This window comes from Pararge aegeria, chromosome 13, assembly GCF_905163445.1.
Source record: "Pararge aegeria chromosome 13, ilParAegt1.1, whole genome shotgun sequence".
In the NCBI taxonomy this organism is placed as follows: Eukaryota; Metazoa; Arthropoda; class Insecta; order Lepidoptera; family Nymphalidae; genus Pararge; species Pararge aegeria.
In genome coordinates this window covers 1,673,161-1,697,905 of record NC_053192.1, presented here as the reverse complement: position 1 = coordinate 1,697,905, position 24,745 = coordinate 1,673,161, and the positions used below count along the sequence as shown (strand labels likewise).

Sequence of the window (24,745 nt, the reverse complement as noted above, 5' to 3'; positions counted from 1 at the left end):
CACGACTGCGGGTCATTTTTGTTTAGGGTCGAGTTAATTCGGTGTTAAGGGCGTCACCTGCCACGTTTGAATGAATTCATTACTTAAGCACTTGTGGCATGCGCGTGTGGTTAACCATCAATTATGAACAAGCAGTTTGTGTCGACCTTTCGGGTACAGTATTGAGTGCTGTGGTTCTACTAGTGGAAGATCCCCAGTTCAATCGCTGACTAGGGAAATTTGCAATTTCTAAATTTTCTTTGTGGTATGCTTGGAGGCTTCGATCGTGGCTCAATCAGCTACAGACAAAGTTGTTAATTAAAGTCTTTGGTTGCTTGAAACTCTTAGAAGAGATCTCTATGTATACTTGTTTTCTGTTACATTTTCTTTGTGCCGTGTACAATAAAAGTGTATTGTAACGAAGGAACTAACCAATATGCACTCCATATAAGATTTAATGCAACGGATTACTGTGGGATAGTGACAACAGATGGCAACACTAGTCTTATACCTCACGCTATCGTTTGTCCCTTGCCAAAAGTATAAGTACCGGGCGTAACACAATTTTTTAATGTTATTGGTTAGGAGCTTAGGTCGAAGTAACAGGTGTGAAGTAACACATTTATGAAGAACCTTGCAGATATACAGACGTACAGTCCATTACGAAAATTTCCTACACTAAATTTGGAGCCTCGCTTCACTCGCTCCAATTATCCAATTACAGTATTAATTGCGTTTGTTCAGAAGAGCGTGTTTACGAGGTGTTTACCCATCGGGTGCCCAAAACCGCTCGATTGAACCTTTTTGAGATATTAACGAGTGGCACAATTTATGGTGGACCCTTGTTTTTTGGGGGATTTGTATTCGGGCTCATCCTTAGGTCTGTGAACCAAGTCAAAAGCGACAGCGTGCAAACATCAGTTTTATTTGAAAACGCTTGTCTTTGGAAAAATCAAAATTTGGCTTAGTGAACCACCCATCAAAAAATAAGTAAATAATATACTGAGGCAATTTTAGGTAAAAAAAAGGAGAGGGATCAGTAAGAGTCCCCGCACACGGCCCACTGAGCACAACCACAGAACGCAGCAACCGACATATTTTCTGTAGTGAGCAGCATCGAGTCTAGTAGTAGTAGAGCTTTTTTGTGACCGAGCTCGTCCGGGGAAGTATGATCGCTGCTTATTTCTGCCGCTAAGCAGCATTGGCATGATTGCCCGTGTAATTACATACACATGAGGCTTAACACCTACGTCTCAAATTGATGGTCACAGGGCGGCATGTTGCAGTAAGTGCTCCTTGCATGCCCTGTGAAATGTTGCTCTGTTAATAGGAGATAGTTTTCCACTTACCATCAAGTGGGCCATCTGTTTTGTCCGTCAATTATATTATAAAGTTATCTCCATCAACTCACTTCTATGTCATATTTTACATGTAATGTACGCATCAAAAGTGCCTCTTTGGATAAAGAAATATTTGACTTTGACTTTGAGAGAAAAGCGACAGTTTGTATCGTGTGACCACCAGTGAGTCCATATAAAATGGATGAAATTCCCATGTGTGGGGACACTTTTGCCCTCCATTGCAAATACACGATTAGGATGAATAAACGTCACTGATTGTCACCGACCAAAACTGTCTTGATAGCTGAATAAAACAAAAGTAAAATAAAGCAGATATACGAGTATTTACTATTAAATATCAAGAATAGTTCCTTTATCTGACTAAATAAGTTTCTGAGTGAACCGGCTAAAGACACATATGAACATCCCGTGAAAGTATGAAAAACAATGGTTTAATAGACATCGAGTTAAATCGCTTAGTCCTATCCCTTAGACCACACACCATAACTACCAGAAGCATCGATACACAAACAATAATGAGTAGCACAGCCCCCGCAGCCATTAAATATGCTATATCTGATAGGAATACTGTTATAGGTTCTTCTAAATCGATTTACTGAGACTTATCTTGCATTGGCATGCCACGGTTATTAAGCAAAGATTTCGTAGCTGATGGAGATAAGACATGATACGAAAACCTGTCCACTGCTGGACTAAATGAATGTTTTTCAGTGTTTGGGTGTTTATCTATACTAATATATAAATCTATAGAGTTTTTTACGGTTGTTCCGTTAAAACTATAAAACTGTACATCCTACTGATTGAATTGAAATTTTGCATCCATGTTGAGGATACATTGACTTAATGGATAGGCTAGCTTTCTTATAAGTGTTAAATCTCCGAAGTGTATAGCGGGGGCGTTAATGATTAGAAAAAATCATAAAAAACTAAATTTTGAATTTTAACTCTTTTAGACATGAAATTTGGACAGAAATTTTTTTGGGCTATGTGATGCAAACAAGAATGTATTGAATTAAGTTTAAATCACAAAATCGGTTACGGGGGTGCTAATGAATAAAAATGAAAATTTTATACTAAAATTCCCACAGACTTAAAATTTAATAAAAGTTTCATGTTTGTTAAATTAAGGTCACTTACTATCAGATTTCGAAAAATTTTAGCCCTAGAGTTGTATGTGAGAGTTAAATTATTTATATAATTATAATTGTTGATAACATCCTAAAGGTTTTTTATAGTAATAAACGGAACGCAGCTTAGCAGCTTAAATAGGCATGGGGGCAGTAGGGACTTCCCTGGACAAGCTTGGCCACAAAATGATTTCATAGGTGCTACTACTAAAACTTTAAGTGCGGAAGAGTCTATGTAAGATTTGCAGTCAATGATTGCAACTACAGTGGACCCCCGGTAGTCCGGCCCCTGTCTAATCCGGCGCCCCCTGTAATCCGACATGGTCTATTATTTATTATTGAATACGTATTCGCTAAGCATGATTTAACAAGTTACAACTTGTACGCACCATCACTATTGTGGTCGGATTACAAGGTACTCTTTTGTAAAAAATCCGGACTATAGGGGGTCTTAGGCAGTACTCTATAATCCGACGAATTCGATAGTTCGACACTGCCCTGCAAAATGTTTGTCGGACTACCGGGGGTCCACACTCTAAAAAAAAATTGGTTATTCCTAACAAGATAGTGATTGTTGTGATCAAGCATATTCCATACGAGCCTAACAAGAACATAGATACATCAAATAAGATGATAATGATTGTTTATCATAATTCAATGGGCTGATCAACTGTATTGCTCCTATTATTGTTACTTAACTAAGGCATATTCTTAACTGATTCAATTTACGTACTTGTTTAAGCTAAATAATTAAAAATGATCTAATCATACAAAGAAGTAAATAATAATAGAAACAACGTATTTATTTGTTAGAATCAATGAACATACCTACATTGTTAGCTCGATCTATAATGAACTTGCTGCTATAACTAATCAGCTTTTGTTGTTATGTTTATTATCATAATTATTATAATTTATATAACGTCAACTAAGAGAAAATCTCTCTTAGTTGGCTTTCTTTTTTAGAGTGCACTATATCTATAATTTCCAAATAATACCGGTTGCCTCTGGAAGTAGGAAGGACATCTTTAGTACTAAAACGCTTGTGAACGCTTTAAAAAACTCAAAAAGTATTGCAATGATCGGGCTGAAATTTTAGCATGAAGGATTGTTTTTATCTATTTTACTCAACCATTCAATCACAATATGCCACAGCGAAGCGTAGCAGGGTTCAACTAGTCTGTATATAAGTTTTTATGTGTATAAAATTCATAAAAATATTCATCAGCTATCTTAGTACTCATAACACAAGCTACGCTTACTTTGGGGCTAGATGGCGATGTGAGAGTGTATTGATGATGTAGATGTGTATTGTCATCGTATATTTATTTGCTATACGCCGCGAAAAGATCTTCCGCGCAATTCTTTTACGCGTAATCAGCGAATACGATTCGGTGTTCTTATTACTATTTTTCTATAGTCATTTGGACCACACTCCCAATAGCACGGACAGCCGATAAAAACGAATAGCACCCGCGGCCTTCGCAGCCATAAAATCTGTTCACCCTGATGGAAATACCGCTATACCTACTTCGCTAAACCGATTTACCGAGTAATATCTAAACGGCACGGGCGCCGCATTTAGGTAGAAACGTACCCAGCAAAGCCGTATCGCCGGGCTATTTAGGTCATGTAGAAACCAATTAGACTTATTAAACGGAAACAGGTGAGCCCCTACAGAATAACTGTATAAAGGTAGCACAAAACCAAAAGGTTGGAGGTTCAATCTTTTGTGTATTATATTTGTGTATAGACATTGAAGCGGTGATAGCCTATTGGGTAGGTGCTCTAGACATTACATTCGGGAGGCCGAATTCGAATCCCAGTACAAGCTTCTAACTTTTCTATTTTTTATACTTATTTAATGGGTATACTGTTTTTAATGCTTTTCTAGGCCTTGTCAACTGCATTGACGGACTACTGGAGCAGTAGGCAGCGACCCTGCTTTCGGAGTCCATGGCCGTGGGTTCGATTCCCACAACTGGAACATGTCTGTGTGATGAACACGGATGTTTTTCAGTGTCTGGCTATTTATATGAATATTACAAGTATTTATGTATAAGTATTATTCATAAAAATATACATCAGTCATATATACCAATAATATAAACCATGGAAATACGCAAAGTAACACCAGTGTTTGTCGGTCTGCCCGATTTAAAGAGACAGCTAGAATGCTGCATAGGCTAAAATTTACTCCTAAAGCAATGCAATGGGGTTTGAAAGATGTATGAAATTCTCGTTCCGATATTTAAAACATTCAGTTAATCTAACTGACAGTTAAATATACCATAATTCCGCCGGGGCTTATCATTATCGTGCTTTATTCCTTAGACGTTAAGTCTTTGTAGCGGGTAATTACGTAATTGCGTCGCTAGATTATCCCAACATTAGTGTGAGCTTCGTATCTTACTGCGCAATAAGGTTTAGCCTTGCAATATTTACGCCCCTATGTGTTCCGGCTCCCAATACATCGTCAATACCCGAGAGACGTGCTGGGGGTTTTATTGGAAGTAGTAATTAACGCTGATCACACATTAACTACTATCACGAACGTTAGTCGCTGAATCGCTTTTACCCGTATCCATTAACAATCCTACGAGTATATTTCGTAGCTATTCAACTTTTATTAAATGAGGAATACAATAGCGAAGAGCGAGACAGTTAATGAGGTAAATAAATAAAACTAGTCAAAATGTCAACTAATTTCAAAAAAAAAAGGTGTGTACTTAAGTACACGCGTAAGAAGTTACACTACTTTGGCGTAACAAGATAAAAATCATTTCAAAATTTTATCTTTCGCCTTATTCTACGTTTGTAGCAAAAACGACACTAACAATAGGAAAAAGGTATTTAATACATTGACAGTTTTATTATAACGCATTATCTAGTTATCTCAATATCGGACAACCAAGTTTCACTCTAGTACATTAAAATTTGAGATTTGTTTACAATTAAATCGCCGGAATGAGCCCGCAGACTTTGACAATTGGAAGTGTGACTTTAGCTAACTTCATGGTGTCGGTTTTTGTGACGGTGTGCGCGCGCATCGTAAAAATTTAATAAGTATAACTTTAAAAATATAAATATTAAATTGTAGATTCATTTTCCTAATTAAAATAATTATATTGTTAAAAGTTGCCATAGTAAACCGGATCGTTTTAAGAAATTTTACTGCGCCTGTTGAAATTATGCCGCAATTAATTTAAAAGACGTGTTTGCTTTATTTATTAGAATTCTTAGCAACTCAAAAATTATAATTTTGTGAACCGTATTAAGACTTACGAATGAATGTATTCTTAAGAAACGATTATTTTTAAATTCAACCTACTGAGGCACTAACCTCTATAATGAATTATTATTCTAATTTACTTGCAACCTGCCAACGTTCATTATGGAAAAGAGCAACTTTCAACTTAAAGACCAACAATAGAATCTTCCTGCCGATCTGGTGGAAGAGTTACAAATAGACAGACTTTACTTTTCAAAAGTTTTAAAAACTGATGGTAGATTCACCAAATACAGACTTGACCTTTCAAAAATGATTTTTATGAAGAAAGCCAATTAGAAATGAATGAATTTAGAATGTTGATATTCAAATATGCTCTTAGGTCGATATTATTTCAAGCATGTTACATGTATCATAGAGGTTAGTGAAGTGAACCCTCAAACGCGTGCCCAATAGGCAGCATGTAGGCATGTGACCTGTCGCAGTTCTATCCATGTTTTCAGGTTTCACGGACATGCAGACTCTGTTCCTGGCATGCTTCGCAACCTTCCTGCCACTACTGACGGTTCTCTTCGCGACGCTTCTTATCAGGTGAGACTTGAATCATTTTCATTTACCTACAATATAATTTGTCACCCATCCCTCAGCCACTGATGGGTAAAAGCCTCCTCTCTCATTGGAGCGACGTTCTTTTAAGTTTTTTATTTCATCAGGAAAAAAGCCCGTATAAGAATCCAATCAATCAATCAAGCCCGTTCAATCCTTATACGCCACATAAAACAGATGTCGGCTACATTGCCGAAGATCTGATGTACGCATGTTTCGCTCCGAAACCGGACCATCCTCAGGAGATGTTGACTTTGTAATGACTTTGTTCTATAGTTTTATGTACATATAAAATATTATTTAAAAAAAACAAGATATGATGGTTGAGAAACAGCAAATAGGTACACCATCATCAATGGTCTGTAATAGTCCACTAGCTGGACTAAATAAATAAATTAAAAAAAAAAAAAATATACTACACACACCGCCATCTAGCCCCAAAGTAAGCGTAGCTTGTGTTAAGGGTGCTAAGATGACTGATGAATATTTTTTCAATGAATAATATACATAAATACTGATAAAATACATATAAACACCCAGACACTGAAAAAAAATTCCTGTTCATCACACAAACATTTTCCAGTTGTGGGAATCGAACCCACGGCCTTTGACTCGGAAAGTAGGGTCGCTGCCCTCTGCGCCAATAGGCCGTCAAACTAAACTAACTAAAGGCCTCTCTCTTCTTCTTTTGCCCATAATCACCACGCTGGGTCGACGGATTTGTGATCGCAGTAGATGGAACTACCAACACAGAGGACGCTACTGTCCGTTCTCCGTTATATTGCCTTAGTCACCTCGTACGACCCCCGCGGGAAGAGTCGGAGTGGTGACAACAGTATCCTGTACATACAATTATTATAATGAGGATTAATATAAATGAGGAGTTTGCTGTTGTCCGCTGAGGAGTTCTGTCCTCTATCTCTGACCACATTAATCAGATCTAAGTACACAAAGTTTGGGCAAAATTCCTATCTTAATATATATAAATCTCCTGTCACGATGTTTGTCCGCGATGGACTCCTAAACAACTTAACCGATTTTAAATTAAATTGACACACCGTGAGCAGTCTGGTCCAACTTAAGAGATAGGATAGCTTAGATCTTTAATTAAAGTCGCAATTTTATTTTATTGCAAATTATTTGTCTATAATTAATTGACAGTCACATGTTATATATATACTACTATACTCATTTAAGGCTTAGCGATACTGAATACTTTAAAAACAATATCAAACGCAGACGAAGTCGCGGGCAACAGCTAGTACCTATATATATTCCAAAACATCTATAGTACAAAAATAATTATTTGAATCGGTTATAATTTGTCGGAGTTATGGTGTAAAATCGTCAAACACGGGATGTCGGGATACTATTTATATTACTTCTAACACTTCCAAAAATATGTGTACAAAGTTTCATGAGAATCGGTTAAGTAGTTTTTGCGTGAAAGCGTAACAAACAAACTTACATTGACATTTATAATATTAGTAGGGAAGTAGGGATGTACTGTATATACTAACCTATCAAGTATCACCTACCTACCACCTACTTACCACCTATAATATAACAACTAGTCTGGTTTGGTTTATTATTTATTGGCACAGTAAAGTTATAATAAGCGACTTTAACCCCTTCTCATTGTGGAGGGAGACCCTTGCTATGTCGTGGGCCAATAATGGGTTTACATGATGGTGATGATGAAGCGACGGTTTAAGTGCTCTCCGAGTTACAGAGGTAGACGACGCCAATTATCAAACTCCATACTGGTTCTGACCATTCTTAACAGTAAAACTCAACACCAAAATTTGTTGACCCAACCAGGTAATCAAACCCGAGGCAGTCTACAATGTTAGGTTATTTATATTCACGTCGCACAGCTCTTTCACCGTTGTAATAATACTTCCTCGTAAAGTTGCAAAGAAACTATACTTGCTGTACAAAAACTTTTGTGTCTAAGAATTGGTGTTTGGAAATATGTCTCTTTTGGCTTCATTCCAAAAGAGAACGACAATTACTATGGAGATATTTGTGAGGCTCCAAAACACACTATTGTGATCCCAGAGGTGGAATGTCAACTCATGAATGCCCCACGACTGGGTACAGTTTATCCTGCACGCTTGAGAGTTCTCCATAATGCTCTCAAAGGCGTGTGAAGTCTACCAATCTGCACTTGGCCAGCGTGGTAGACAAAGCCCTTCTCATTCTGAGACGAGACCTGTGCCCTTTAGTGGCCCGATAATGTGTTGACGATGTGTTGGAAAATATTTGTTACATTTATTTTGAACAATAAATTAAATTAAAAAAAAAACCTTATAGTATACATATAAGCACCCAGGCACTGAAAAACATTCATGTTCATCGCACAGACATTTTTCAGTTGTGGGAATCGAACCGACGGCCTTGGACTCAGAAAGCAGGGTCGCTGCCCACTGCGCCTGTCAGCCGTCAAATTTATTCATCATCAGTCATTTATTGGAGTCATGATTGGTCATTTCTACTAGTTTTTTTTAAGTTCTCTAAGAGAAATCAATTCCACGGTAAATTGGCTCGGACTAGATCCATTAACCGGCACCGTAGAGCATATACGGTCGTGCCGAGCGGTCTATTGAGTTATCCGTTCAGTCGCTCACTCGCCTGGACCACTGGTCGTTCGAATATGAACCCTGTTCGGATATACTTTGAGTGATTATTTGCCTGAGAGATTGTAATTGGTGACTCTATTGCTTCTACAAGATGAACCATCTCGATTGACGCCAAATTCGATTTGATTGGTTGACATTGGTTAAGTGCAGTAGTACTTAACGCAAATAAAGACAGAATCATAGTAGGATGGATGTCTAGTTTCAAACCAACTAAGGATAGTTATGTTAAATAGCTTCGATGTCCACTACATACATGTATGACAAAAAAGCTTGGGTATGAATTGCTCTAACTTCATAGCCAAACATTAACTCGACTGTGAGATGGTGATAACAAAAAAAAACCTAGCTAAGTTTGTTGTGAGCTTTTAGACAAATAGGGCTAGCACAGGCAGGAGACAAAAATTATATCCCCCGTATCCCCTGACAAGGGGTATAATTAACTTTCCACCTGCTAAAGTCCGGGAACATAGAATAGGAGAAGCTTACCCCCGTTTTTTTTTGTCTATCATTTATTATTTTTCTTTTTTTTTTTTTTTTAAATTATTAACAATGCTTAAGAATAAATTAAAAAACACTATTAAAAATTTATAAAAAAAAAAACTTCCACCCTCCGCTTGAGGGGCTTTTGAATGCCCAAGCAACCGGTGGTCAGGGCTCCAGAGTGAGAAACCTCCTCACAATACGCGACGTTTCAAGGACTACTGCTTTCTGTATCCGACCCTTGATCCAACAACCAAGCGAAAGCTTCTTGAGATGTTGGTCGAAGCTTTTCGCGAGAAGACCATTGACTGAAACGACTATCGGAACAACAACGGTCGACTCAACATATAATAAATAAACATATAAACATATAAACAACATATAAACCCCCGTTTATTATTACAAATATATTATTTAGATATTATTTCCACTGGTGACTCAGAGCTCTGAGAGTTTATAAAATACTTTATAGTGTTGACATGTTCAATGTATGAACGCTTCATAAGAGCCTTTGATAAGGTCTACATGAATAAAACATTTTCGTATTTGAATTCTGAATTTAGTTTTTTGTTTTTATTATTAGTTATTTTATTTATTAAGGCCGTAGCGGACTTCTTGGTGGACTACGGCCTTAACCCCTTCTCTTTGTGGGAGGAGACCCGTGCCCTGTCCCTGTCCTGGTCTGTAATGAGTTGATATGACGATGATGATGTAGGATATGCAATGAATGCTACAAGTCATCCTGCCTGGTCAACTGTAGGGTCTACAATCCTTTTACTTAGAGGTATTAAGAAAAAAGTATCGTAAATAAAAAAGTATCGGAGTTTGAAGTTAAAAAGCGCGCAGAGCAAGATGCTAGACGTAATGTGAGAAAGGCCAGACCATCGCAGGCCATATAATACAATATAATTGGTGGAGTACTGACGTGCTGTCAATGTGATCGCACATTTAAAACAAAGAGTGATTGTGCCAGTCACTTGAGAGCACACCAGGTACGCTCATAATAGCTAGAAGGAGTCGCTGTGGTCGGATACGGCCAGGAGGTATATATAAGAGCAATTATGGGTACCATTGCTCCGGCCAGTCTAGAACACGTTGTTCTCAAACTAGTTAAAATTGTTAATTTAATTAAGCTAACTAAAAATTGCAAAAAATTGTCGTAATGGGAATATGTACAATACGCACAGCGGCGTTCTAGAATTGTAACCGGTCATGCTGCGCTCTTTAAGAAGACAGAATAATTCCACTCTACGATTTCGCACGGTGTGTGGCGGAAACCCAATTACCAGTACAATATCCATTACCCTCGTGACGTCCGGGTATAATGGCGGCGTATCCGGGCATCCGACCCGCTGACTCAGTTATCTGAATGCGGTGTTCAATTGAGTTATGGATTAATTGGACGATGATTTAATGGGATCGCGTGGCTGAGACGCGATAGCGATTCGAAATGCACATTCAATGCAGCTACGAATCCGAGGCGTGGATACCAATCTGACGTGGCTAAAAACATGGCGTTTATTTAATAGCGTGACTAAAAAAAGGAAAAAAAACTGTCTCGAGTTTACGTCTGTTTAAATAGTGAGGTGGAAGAGTCACTACAAAAGTCAGTCAAAAGTGCTTATATTGGGCCTTCTTGAAATAAATGAATTTTGATTTTTTTTTTAATATAGAAATTTAAAATAATTCAAACAAACTGAATACACACAATGACAGCGTAACAAATCCTTACTAATATTGTAAATGCGATAGATAGTGTTTTTCTATTTGTTTCTCCTTCCTCAGGAATGCAAAAGTTTTACACCATTACTTACTCACTACAAAACTAGCTGTTGCCCCCGACTTCGTCTGCGTTTGATTTTGTTTTTCGATGTGGCATTAAATTTAGTTTTTGATCCAAATAAATTAAAGTATTCAGTATCGCTAAGCCTTAAATGAGGGATTTGCTGCTGTCCGCTGAGGAGTTCTGTCCTCTATCTCCAACCACAGTTTGGGTAAAATTAAACACATATTATAACCTCTATAGTACAAAAATAATTATTTAAATCATCCCCTCTCCCAAAGGAACCGAGCTTAATGTCGGGATAAAAAGTATCCTATATTACTTCTAACACTTCCAAGAATATGTATAAAAAGTTTCATGAAGATCGGTTCAGTAGTTTTCGCGTGAAAGCGTAACAAACAAACTTACATTCACATTTATAATATTAGTAGGGATACATTCAAATTCCAGATTCAAAATTCTTTATTGCGACAAATCTTAAAAAAAAACTAATCAATAAATGTAATTTTTAATAATTGTTATAACTAAAACTGTACTACTAATTTCTCACTTCAATTCATAATATTTCTTACTTCTAATAGAACTTATCATTCTAGATATTTTATTAAATTAAATAACATTTTAACAAATGTGCTGATAATTCTTATTTTTTTTAATAAATAGTTTTGAAGAAATAATTAAATTTATATTTGATTTACTGTCGGCCCAATGTCATGAACATTTCATGACATTGTGCCGTGCATTTGCGTCTTGTATGAGACTAAAGACGATGTAAAGATGTAACCTAACGGTGACTTAGTCGTTATCACTACAGTATCTATTCTTTATACTGTAAGATAGTCCCCCAGGCCTTTCAAGCGTCGCAGACAGAATTGGAATTCTATTTCGGCTGGGATATGGGACATAATAGCTTGGAGCGACATATCAAACGATATTCTATACTGTTTTATTGGATTTGGCTTAGCGCGCCCTTCAGCTCTCTCATATAGAGTTAGTGAAAAAATATTCTCAGTGTAAATTCAGAATATACCTTTATCTTATACAACTTATTTAGATTGCTTTTGCAATAAGGCCGCCTTTGCGCTCAACTGTATTTAACTTTTTTATTATTATTTTCTTTAAATTGTTTTAAATTTTACTTATTTTTTTTGTTTTCTTGTGTGTTTCTTGTATTGTTTCTAAGTTTGTGCAATAAAGTATTCTAAATAAATAAATAAAACGTGACATTATATAAATAATTATAGGTAAAAAAAAAATTTCAATTTGTAATATCAATTCTTATAATAAACTAATATAACACGTGGTTATACACATATACATAACCTAAAATCACGGGAATTGCCAGAACTAGGTCGCTTTTTATGGTTGGAGGTGAATCTGAGATGGTATAAAACGTTTAAATGAAAAACGAAATATTACTTCACAGGCATTAGAGGTACATTATTTACTGTCTCTGAGACTTATCCGTGAAACCGAAACGTCAATTGTTTTTGAGTAAACCATTGCCATAGTTTTAAGTGAAAGAAATCAGATACACGACTTGCATCGCATGCAAAATTGAAATCAAGCGACTCCTGTCACTTTATAAGGCGTAGCGTAGGTACTATGCACGTTACGGTCTCTTAATTTTTTTTTAAATTGTTTGTATGGAGAAATAATTTTTTTTACAGCGTGATTCCCCACGACCTGTACACCCTTCAAAAGTATTACGTAATTAATTTACACTTTGTATATGTCAAAGTAAAAGACAAAAATATCTTTATTGAATAAAAATAATTTTGACTTTGGTGGCACTTGCGTACATAAGAATTACACGGTAGTGAGATGATGGCGATAACAACATTCGTAAACTTAAAACTAAAGCTACGAGGGTTTCAAACGCGTCCTGGTCTAAGAAGAAGCCCACAACAAACCCAGGTGTTTTTTTTTGTTATCACCATCTCACAATGTCATTTAAAATTATTAGGAGAGCAACCTTTTCAAGCTTTTTTATCGATTACGTAGTCCTTTATACTATAAGACTTTTCTATAAGCTTACGTTTATAAAGAAATTACAATCGATGAAATCCGAAAGAAACGATATAGATTTAAAAAATGCAATTCTGAAACGTCGCAGCATAAGTGTTTCCAGCATTCGTTCCGATCGCTGGCACTAATTTATACAGTGACGTCCGGAGACTCGGAGCACTGACAGAGCTTGCGTCCGTTAGACCAAACTTCGGAACAATATAGATCCAAATGTACTTCGATAGGGGCCGACCAACGCTGCGTTTACCTGTGCGGGGTCGCCATTCCAGCACCTTGGAACCCCAACATCCATCGGTTCTCTGAGCTATTTGCCCCGCCCATTTCCACTTTAGCTCTGCGACTCGCTGAGCTGTGTCGGTAACTCTGGTTCTTCCAGCTCTCTCCATCACCCGCTGATTGACTCTGAGCCTTCTTATGAGGCCCATATAGATATATATAGAGCCAGACAATAGAAATTTAAAATTACGGAGTGTGATATTGAATCCAATATCTGTAATATTCATATGAACTGGAAACCTCGTGACCCTTTCTGAATGCTGTAGCCTTAGTACAAAATAATCGAGGAGTCGTTTTCGAATATGGAAATACTTGAACATCGGAGTAAAAAGGATCTAAGTTGCATTTCACCAAAGTTCAAATTTGCCTACAATTCTTTAGCCCGGGCTTTTGACAGATTGTTGAAAAACAAAAATCAGAAGTCCAGGATTTGCAATTCTATAACATGTGACATTAGGTTCATTTTACTTTGACGATACAGAGTAAGGTATACATAAACGGCTACTCGATTGCGAGCGGGCAAAGCTTGCACTAAGGCTTCCGAGCTAGGTCTGGTTTCATATAATGCGAAAACTCACTATTTGCACGGTCCCATATCGGGCGCCAATATCTAGTAAGCGAGATCGCATGATGAAATACAAATCTGGTCTATCTTATGAATAAAATTCAATGCGAAATTGATTTTTATGAAGTTTGAAGCGATTCCAATAAAGCAAAAGTTTTTACATTTCGTATAAGTATTTTCTTGTTATTGGAACTATGGACATTTTGTCGGGAATCCTTCTTTACGTCGTAAGATAGTGTTGCAGTAAGTTTATCTAATAGTACCTCAAGTTTGCTATTGCCGTTGTTACTCTCTGGTCTTACTCCTGAATTAATTGAAGGAAAATGAAAAAACCATTGTCTTTAAAACATAATTTACAAGGGGTTAGGGCTTCGATCTACTTTTGGGGGCTGAAGGAATGGGAAGGGGTATAAACGATCCGAGGCCCGCAGCTCTTAACTTTTCAAAGTTATGCGCGTGAAGGAAAACATCGTGAGGAAATCTGCATGCCCGAGAGCTATTCTTAATGTCAAAGGCTTGTGAAGTCTACCATTCCACGGCCAGCGTGGTAGTAAAATAAGTTTGTTTTTCAGAGAATAGCAAATTAAGAATGAGAGCCGTAAGCTTGGTCATAATGCGCTCGGGCCTCGATTGCCAGCGTGCCGCAGATTCAAATCCTGTCGAATCCGAATTTTTTATATGGATTTTAAAATTTAGGAATTTGCTATTCCCTCCAAGTGCACGTTAGACCATAAAAACCAAAAAAAATAATCTGACCGTTTTTATTAGGAATCCTACTATTATAAATGATAGTGATTTTAAAATTTAGGAATTTGATATTTCCTCCAAGTGCAGGTACGACACTAAAAAATAAAGAAATAATCTTACAGTTTTTATTGGGAATCCTACTATTACAAATGACAAAGTGAATAAGTTGGGAAGGGTGATAAATCTAGACGAGCCATACGTGAGATTTGGCTGCGTTCCAGATGGTAGCTGAGGCGGCAGACAGCTTCCGTTTCGAACTTAACTTTGATATACGAGTATCTTTCAAACATTTTAAGTAACATATTGAGGAGGGATTCTAATATAATATTTGCCTGACTCCGATCTCAAATGATGGATTCACATTAAAGTGCCGCGATGTATTCTACATATATGATCTACAGTTTTGCACGTTCAACTACGGACCACAAGGTCTTGGATTCAATTCCCGCGTTTGAGCAAATGAAATTCGGGTTTCTGTCAATAAGTTTTGGTAGGTACTGGGGATGCCCGTGGATAGGACATTATTATTACTTTTACTTTTTATTTATTATTCAGACGTATTTATTTATTCGATTTAGCCACGTAGGTCTTTAAAGACATAAAACACACAATTTTTTTTGTACCTACTTTTTACTACCTAAAATAAATGAATACGACGGCAGTACACACATCGCCATCTAGCCCCAAAGTAAGCGTAGCTAGTGTTATGGGTACTAAGATGACTGATGAATATTTTTATGAATAATATACATAAATACTTTCAATATATATTTAAACACCCAGAAAATGAAAAACATTCATGCTCATCACACAAAATATTTTCCAGTAGGTTTAGTTAGCTCCTTTATCGGGTTCTTCACCACTAGTCTGTGTTATAAGCAATTGTATAAGCACAATATGGTTTTACGTAAAGAGATAAATTAATTAGACACGAACAATATAACTCTGAACATAATCTGTCATGTTAGCAGCACATCAGAGTGGTCTTTAAAAATCATCGTTAAATCATGATATATTATGAAAATTAAGCTTAATTAGCTATACTCGGCGAATAGCAGATGAATTTGTATAGAGTAATTTATAATTATTTCAATCCTTATACTCCACACAAAACAGATCCTCGGCAATGTACCCTCTACGCACAATTAAGTCAACAATTATTAATTGTAAAGTCAAATCTCCTGAGGATGCTCCGGTTTCGGGGCGAAACGTGCGTAGAGGGTACATTGCCGAGCATCTGTTTGGTGTGGAGTATAAGGATTGAAGAAATTATAAATACAAAACATACAGATTCTCCTGCTGGTTGCAAAATATAGCAAATAAAGCTTAATTTTCATAATATATTTTGGATTCCCGCAAAAGTAACGCCTGCTTCTATCCCATACAATTTAAACTTTGAACTTATTAAGAGACATCTTAGGGATTTCATCTGGTAATTTGTTATAAATGGATGTACAATTATGCCTAGTAAACTACACTACAAGTTTATTTTTACTTCTTATACTAATATTATTACAGTCCTCTGCCGTTCCATTTTCTGTTGTCAATCTCCGCTCACTAATTCTTAACGCACATTAATAAGACAGCATTACTATATCAAAAACCAAAAACGTATATTAAATCAAAACCTCTAAGTCCACCATTTGAAAATAATGAATACAAAAGTAGCAACGAGATTGCTTCGAGAATGAATAGGCAATGTATTATTTATCAACTACAACTTGGCCTGCTCGCGTCCGCGCCTCCTCAATGAAAGACCTGTTGAATCATTTGAGTTTATGACACCCTGCTTTATAATGTCTCTTTAACCTATTTTGCCGTTTAAACTGTCGTGAGTGGACTCGGTAATGTTGCACGAGACATTATGTATTCCACGCGTTTTCTATGCGCAGGTAGAACCCGTTATAGTTTCTAAACTAAGGATTTTTCACAACCGACTGGCGCAGTGGGCAGCGACCCTACTCTCTGAGTAATAGCCGTGGGTTCGATTCCCACAAGTGAAACAAGTGCGACGAATACAAAATTTCCTTCTTTAAATGGTTATAAGTATCTCTAGAGTTTAAAAACTATTATATTAAAAAGAAGACAAAAATAAATTTTTGTATATTTTCTTTAAGGACTTTTTGTATATTTTCTGACGGCCGACTGGCGCAGTGGGCAGCGACCATACTTTCTGAGTCCAAGTCCAATTCCCACAACTGGGATATGTTTGTGTGATGAACATAAGTGTTTTTCAGTGTCTGGGTATTTATCTGTATATTATAAGTATTTATATATATTATTCATAAAAATATTCATCATTCATCTTAGTACCCATAGCACAAGCTACGCTTACTTTGGGGCTAGATAGCGATGTGTGTACTGTCGGAGTATGATTACGTAAACTACATTTAAATTTTTTTATTTGGTCGTTTGTCTTAAAATCTTTAATATCAGTTGCAGTTATGCGTACGTTATAATACATAAATTATTTTTAAATTTAAAAAAAAAAACGACTTTATCATACGCCAAGGAACTAAAAAGGATAAAAAAAATTGCTACCTTGAGTTACATTATTGTTGTTTTTTTAATAACCACTCGACCGATTTCAATTAAAATTGTAGTGGTAAACCTGGAAAGTATGTCCTTTAAAACAATGAAATTGTTTAAATCGGTTAAGGCGTCTTCGAGTAATCGGCTATCAAATAAAAAAAAAGATCCCGATGAATTCCTCTTCCTTTTTCAAGTCCGATTAAAAATATAGCTGAAAGGCCTCTGCGACCGTTGACGACTGTTCCACATATAAAGCGTATCTTTTGTGCGGGGTGGAGCAATTATGCAGTTATCCAAAGGTAACTAAAACTAAACTAAAAAAGCAGTCCACAAGCCTAAGCCAGTAAATTGAGATGGTGAGCTTGAATACTAGAGTCCATCTGTGCTAAATTAGGCTAGTGAGTAGGAACATTCAGTTTCATAGCTCTGTTTTAATGTTATTAAATTATTTTAAAGGTGTGCCGTGCGAAGATGGTGCCCAAGTTGGTGTAAAGCAGATACTAGCTCCTCCGCCTCCGTGAGCAGTGATAAGCAGGAAAATAATCATCAACAGGTTAGTCTTATGTTATTAATCTTTATTACTTTAAGCAGTCTAAGTTTCGGCAAAAATGGTAATATTTCTCATTTATATTGCACGTAAAAAAACTGTGTAATTCTTTTGAAAATTTAACAGCAATGTCACATTCATAACATTTGCTTTGTATCTATTCACAGGCGCTAGTCATAACGAAACAAAAAACATTTGCATTCAATTTTATACAGGCGCAAATGATAGTGTCTAGCTTTTTGCGAACTTCATAATATTTGATTTATTACGTTGTTAAAAAAGAGTATTTTGTTGAGTTTCTGGCTGGCTCTTCTTGGTAATTCTGCTTTCCAAACCGATGGTAGAGTCACAGACTTGACGTTTCATAAGAGCTTATAAACTGGGCCTACTTGAAATAAATTAAATTAATTTCTTTTTGTATTTACAATCCAGTTTAATAACAATTTCTTATTGAAATATTACAAACTGTAATAATGCAAAAAAGTCTCTATATTATGACAGGTGTCTAGTTACTGGTATAAATAACCTACACGTAGCGAGGAAAACATTATTTATTCAAATGTGACAAAGTAGGTATCTGTTTTCTAGGTTTATTTCTGTCCGGGGATGCTTTGAATGTATTTGTCGGTATGAGTACTTTTCATACCGTCTCATTACTGGGACGATATTATTTCCTTTGAATAAAACAGCAATCCTTATATTTTTGATATTGCTGGTAGGTATATTTTGTATGTTTCCAAAGTAAAATGTTTTCTTAGGGGTATAGTTCTACTGTTTGTTGATTGGAAGCAAAGAAAGTCCAGGTTTGTTTTTTTTTAAACTTTAATCGTAGTATCGTGAGCCAATTCAATCATTTTTTAATTATTAAAATAGATCACATTTGATAAGTAGGTATAATTATATCATTTTCCATTAATAACTTGGTTATTTAAATTTAATTCCGCTTTTAGAGCCAAGAGTAATCAAAACTAAAGCTTCACAAGGTAACATAAAATTTCTAAGCACGTACCAGTCTAAGAAGAAGCCCGCAAAGCGGGGTATTATTTTTATTAATATCTCCATCGAACCGTATTTTGTGCATGGTCAAAGGAGACGTATCTAAGTAGGTATTTGATCCACCACGTTGCACCAATGCGGTGGGAAACTCATCGTTTTCATTTCGTCTCCAAAGTCTAGTACTTATAATGGAGTTTTATTCACACATATCCAACGACCAACAAGTTTTCCCGACGAGTTTGCCGTTTTGCAGAATTTATGATATCCCCCAAGCGGAAGGCCGTTATTACAAAGTTTTAATGAATTGTATACTTTTTATGGAAAACCCTGAACGATGGAAAGCTTCATCGCATCAGAATAAATTAAAAAAAAACGAATATATAGAAGGCAGAAGGTTTCTAAGGAGGGAAGATCTAAACTGAAAGGGGTACGTCCTACTGCTCGGTACAGGCATTCTCTCTAAAATGAGAGAGAGTTGTATAGCATAGACCCACCACGCTGCTCCAATGCTGGTTGTTGGGCTTTAGCGACGAATATCACAAGTAAGTGATAGTAGACGCGACTATATTCAGGCTTCCTAACTATTTAAGCAACCAAAGAGGAAGATATCAGAGATATGTTCGAAGTTTTGCTTGAAGAACCAGATGGATGCTGGAGGCTTAAGATGCTTAAGATGCAACCCTTTTTCAATTCATTTATTTTTAGTAGGGCTATTTTTACTTACCTACTCTAACGCACTCTGTTATTAGTGACTCTAACACCAGTTCGGAAGGCAGGTTCTAGCGAGAAGAAGCCGGCAAGAAACTCAGCAGTTGCTCTTTATTTCATATAAATAGTTGGTAGACTCTGCGTAACATGGATTGACATCAACCGAGCCAACAATAGCCTTCGACGGTGATAGCCCAGTGGGTAGGAGCTCGACTTCACATTCGGGGGGTCGAGTTCAAATCCCGGCACGCACCTTTAACTTTTCTCTCTTATGTGCGTTTTAAGTAATTTAAATATCACTTGCTTTATTGGTGAAGGAAACCATCGTGGGGAAACCTGCATGCCTGAGAGTTCTCCATAATGTTCTTAATGGTGTGTGGAGTCCACCAATCCGCACTGGGTCAGCGTGGTGGACTACGGCCTTACCCCCTTCTCATTGTGGGAGGAAGCCCGTTCTCTGTAGTGTACATAATCATATCAATCCATTATCCGGTTCAATGGAAAACGAATCGAAAAATTAAAAATATTGTCACAGTCTTCTTCTTCTTTAGGTGCTTCTCTAACTAGGGAAGGTAGTCAGTTTTTAATACTATGCTATTTCTTTCGCGAGGTTAAACAGGTGGATGGCACTCGTAATCCCAGTCCACTCTCTGATGTTGCGAACCATGATTTCCTCTTGCGACCGATGCGTCTGTTTCCAGCAACTTTGCCCATCATTATCAGTTGCAGTAGCCCGTATATGTCATGCTTAAGGACATGTCCGAGCTATAAGCATTTTTTTTTGACTCGTTCCTCAACAACAAGACTTCCTCATTGGCAACCTTAACCATAACTCAAATATTTCTAGACGTTTCCTTAGATCCTCTTTGATGGTCCAGGATTCGCATTCGCAAAGAAATATTGGCCATACGTAACAATCTAGAAGGCATTTAAGTAATGCGATGTTTGGGCGGCATCACATTATCGTCACATTACAAGTCTTTAAAACATTTTATGTCGTCGAAATTATTCATGTACGATGTATTCATAAAATAAATCACCACTAAAGTTTCCTCACCTAATCTGTTCTTGAGTACGTACAAAAAAGAAAACCGAAAAATGCCAAAAAAAATCATCATTGCACCGCCGCTCGCTGCATTTTTGCCTGTAAGTTGTATAGATGTATGCCTATCTCGCTCTAGCTCGCGCGTGGGAGGGAGACAGGTGGGTGCGCTTGACCTATGCGCTTACGCCGCAACGACCGATTTTGGCAGTTTGGCTGAGTGCGGGAGTGCTTAAATTCTTAGTGTACACTCGGCAATATAAAAATCTAAGTAATAATCCGAAAATTCATACAATTAATGTTACTACTATTAAAAACGCGATAGTTTGGATGCCAGAACGGCTGAACGGATTTTACTGAAAATTAAATAAATAAATAAATAAATGTACTACGTTTATAAACCTGTCACCATCTAGCCCCAAAGTAAGCGTAGCTTTTGATGAGGGTTACCAAGATGACTGATGATTATCTTTATGAATAATAAACATAAATACTTATAATAAAATAGATAAACAGCAAGACACATGAACATTTTCCAGTTGTAAGAATTGAACCCACAGCCTTGGACTCAGAAAGCATGGTCGCTGCACACTGCGCCAATCGCTAATGGTTCTCCTACGAGTATATCTCCCTTATGAATTGAGTAATCAAGTTCAAAAAAGATAATTCCAATCCAAAAGACAGAGAAGTTTCAGAGATTAGCATCTTTAACAAAACAATAAAAAAAAACTTCAGCTTTATTATTAGTATAAAAGCAAAGTTTGTTGTGGGCTCCTCTTAGACCAGGGCGCGTTTGGAACCCTCGTAGCTTTAGGTTTAAGTTGGCGAACGAAGCTATCACCATCCCCTTACAATTATTGGAAACTTTACTTAACTTTACTTAATTATGTCAACATAGGTAGATAGATAGAAAATCTTTATTGCACATACAGTAAAAAAAACAAATTGAACAAAACAAAAGGTAAATAAATATATATGCGCAAAGGCGGCCTTATCGCTTGAAACGATCTCTTCCAGACAACCTTTAGTTTATGAAGCATGTTTAGTACAGAAAACGGGATAGTGCAACATTCAATTTAAAAACAAATAATTGATATACAACAACAATTGTAAACATATATGTATGAACGCTTTATAAGTGCCCGTGATAGGCCTACATGAATAAAGAAATTTGAATTTAAATTTGATCTTAAAATGAATCCTTTTCTTCTATGCCATTCGTTAAAGTTTCGTTAAAGTTTTTATGTTTATCCATTTTGAGACGCGAAAAGAAATATACGAGAGATACCTACCCATCAATTAGGAATGGCATTGAAATCACTAATAAACCTTCATTAAAATTTGCTCGATCAAAGATTTTGAGGGTACTTGTTTAATTGAAGACTCAGGAAGCAAGCGATCGTTTGCTCTGTAATTAAACTAACTAGATACCGTCTTTCCAGAGAGGTTGTTTAAAGTTGTTTTGACAACTGTAGTGCCCGAAGATACGCCGTTTTAATCGCACTGCACTTTACGAGACTCTAAGCTGTGTAAACAACACTTCAGTAAAAACTGAAAATAAATAAAAACCTTTCGAATAGGTAGGTACTGCATTATTTTTTTTTTATATTTAATATACTACGACTTTACACACGTCGCTATCTAGTCGCAAAGTAAGCGTAGCTTGTCTTATGGGTACTAAGATGACTGATGAATAATTTTATGAACAATATACATAAATACTTATAATATATTTGTATTATAGCCTAAATATTCAGTAATACGACACAATTATGTCTGACTGTACATCCAAAATCTATACATACACTCGTTCTATCCTCTAGTACTTACGAATAATGATTGCCTTCACGCACACATATGCAGTATTTTAAAAACCTCACACACACAACACTCACTCCTACATACGTATTTCTCATATAAGCGCATTAAAGTACGCCCGAGAAAATACGGTGCTGCTATTGATTATATTACCTATTTCGCGTAGACGACGGACTGAGAAGCTGTTATTTCAAGGTTTCAAGTATTCGATTCATTTTCAGTAGCTTTACGAGTATGTGCGCTGACTTTAACGATATTAAATGGCTGAACTGAAATAGGAAGCAATTGAAATGCAGTTCACCGAATAAGTTTCAACTGAATTGAATGATTACTGTAAAATATATTGCTAACATAAATAAAATAAATAATAAATAAATATAATACGACAATACACACATCGCCACCTAGCCAAAAAGTAAGCGTAGCTTGTGTTATGGGTACTAAGATGACTGATGAATATTTTTATGAATAATGTACATAAATACTTAGAATATACATATAAACACCCAGACACTGAAAAACATTCATGATTCATGATCAATTCCAGTTGTGGGAATCGCACGCACGGCCTTGGACTCAGAAAGCAGGGTCCCTGCAAACTGCGCCAATCGGCCGTCAAACAACATTCAGAATCCGGTGATTGTCTCAAAAACCTGAGAACTTACTTTAAGTTATAAATAACTTGTAGTATTTCTACGCGTACTAATGTTTAATGGTAATATGTGTCGTAGAAAAATTAGACAAATCGCGTCTTCGCTAAAAACCGAATCGTAACCGAACGATTTCATATTTTTTTCTTAAGTTTGTAACCAAAATTTAAAGTGAAAGACATCATCATAATCATCATCATCAATCCATTAACGGCCCACTACACGGGTCTCCTCTCGGAATGAGGAGGGTTTACTTCACACGCCCTTGAGAAAGTTACGGAGAACCCTCAGGGGTGCAGGTTTCCTCACGAAGTTTTCCTTCACCGTTTCAGCAAGTGATATTTAATTGATTTAATTGTTTGTGTTACGTTTTTATATTTTCATAGTTTTTAAATTTATTACTTATAACTAGCATGGATCAATGCGGATTAAAAAATCTGTTTTAGTTAACATTAGTTATCCCCTCCTTTACTATGTTCATCGTAAAAAATCGAAGTTCCATTACCCTATGTCCTAAGTGTCTTCAAGAACAAAAATTCCTTTTACAACTCTATCGTTCGCATGAGCCGCCATTATTTAGATTAGACTATAGTTATTACCCGTTTTGTGTACCTAACTATAAATAAATAAATAAAACATCCTACGACACATGTAGGATGTGACATCACCTGACTATAGACCGTCATACGTATCTTCCAACTGGCATTCCCTTTAAAGAAACCTTCTTTATTTATATTTATGTTAGATAGAACAGGCGCTACTCTGCGGAATTCGATGATATACAATAAAAATTAACTACGTTCCTTATATTAATTTACTTGAATGAACTACTTACGCCAAAGGTCGTCTGAGAGAGATCGCTTTAGCGATAAGAACGCCTTTGCACACCTAAACTAGTTTTTTTATTATTTTTTTATTTGTTTCTCTTTGTATTTTGTTTTTGTGTGTGCAATAAAGAATTCAATAATAATAATAAAATTAAGCTTAATTTCAAATCTTACTTCGATCTTCATACTCCAACCCCAAGCGAATCTTTCAAATTTTTCTCTCTACGCATGATTTGCATCCACAGATGCGACTTCTGTTTTTTTTTGTGTTCTTTATTTTTTTCCTCCGACATGGTGATCGGAGACTGTTTTAGGTCGGTACTATAGTGGGTTTTTTGGTTTTTTTTTACCTGTTTATTCTAATTCTATTGGACTACATACTACTTATTATGAGTGTTACAAATTATCTTTACAAATACCATCTGCTAAACAACACAAGTTTTCTCTTTTTTTGTCTCTTTTCTCTCCTTTACGCATTTTATTTTTTCTTGATATTATATATTTTTTATTGTTTTACAAACATTTACGAGTAATTGTGATACGACTTTTAGTATCTTATCCACTTTCCGATGAATAATGGCTAAGTTAAATTAAAATTATCATGCTTAGCAACTATGCTTTCATTGCATTTTTATTTCTGATTGGTAAAATGACGCGAAGTTGTATTTGCACTCTAATTTAGCGTGTATCGTATGCAACACAAATTATTGCCAAAATTTCCCTTTGCCCTTTGCGCGTGTGTGATGCGCCCGCGCAACCGTGTCTGTGCGCGTAGCTGTTTACGTGTGTGCGTGTCAGCCGG

At 36.4% G+C, this 24,745-nt stretch overlaps 1 protein-coding gene across 1 annotated transcript in view; it reads left to right on the top strand.

Moving 5' to 3' along the window:
• LOC120628748 overlaps positions 1 to 24,745 on the top strand; it is an 88,602-nt gene that overhangs the window by 36,074 nt on the left and 27,783 nt on the right. Inside the window, exons 3-4 of the mRNA XM_039897354.1 lie at positions 6,182 to 6,287; positions 17,812 to 17,908. Coding sequence (XP_039753288.1) covers positions 6,182 to 6,287; positions 17,812 to 17,908 — 203 coding nt within the window. The remainder of the gene's footprint in view (positions 1 to 6,181; positions 6,288 to 17,811; positions 17,909 to 24,745) is intronic.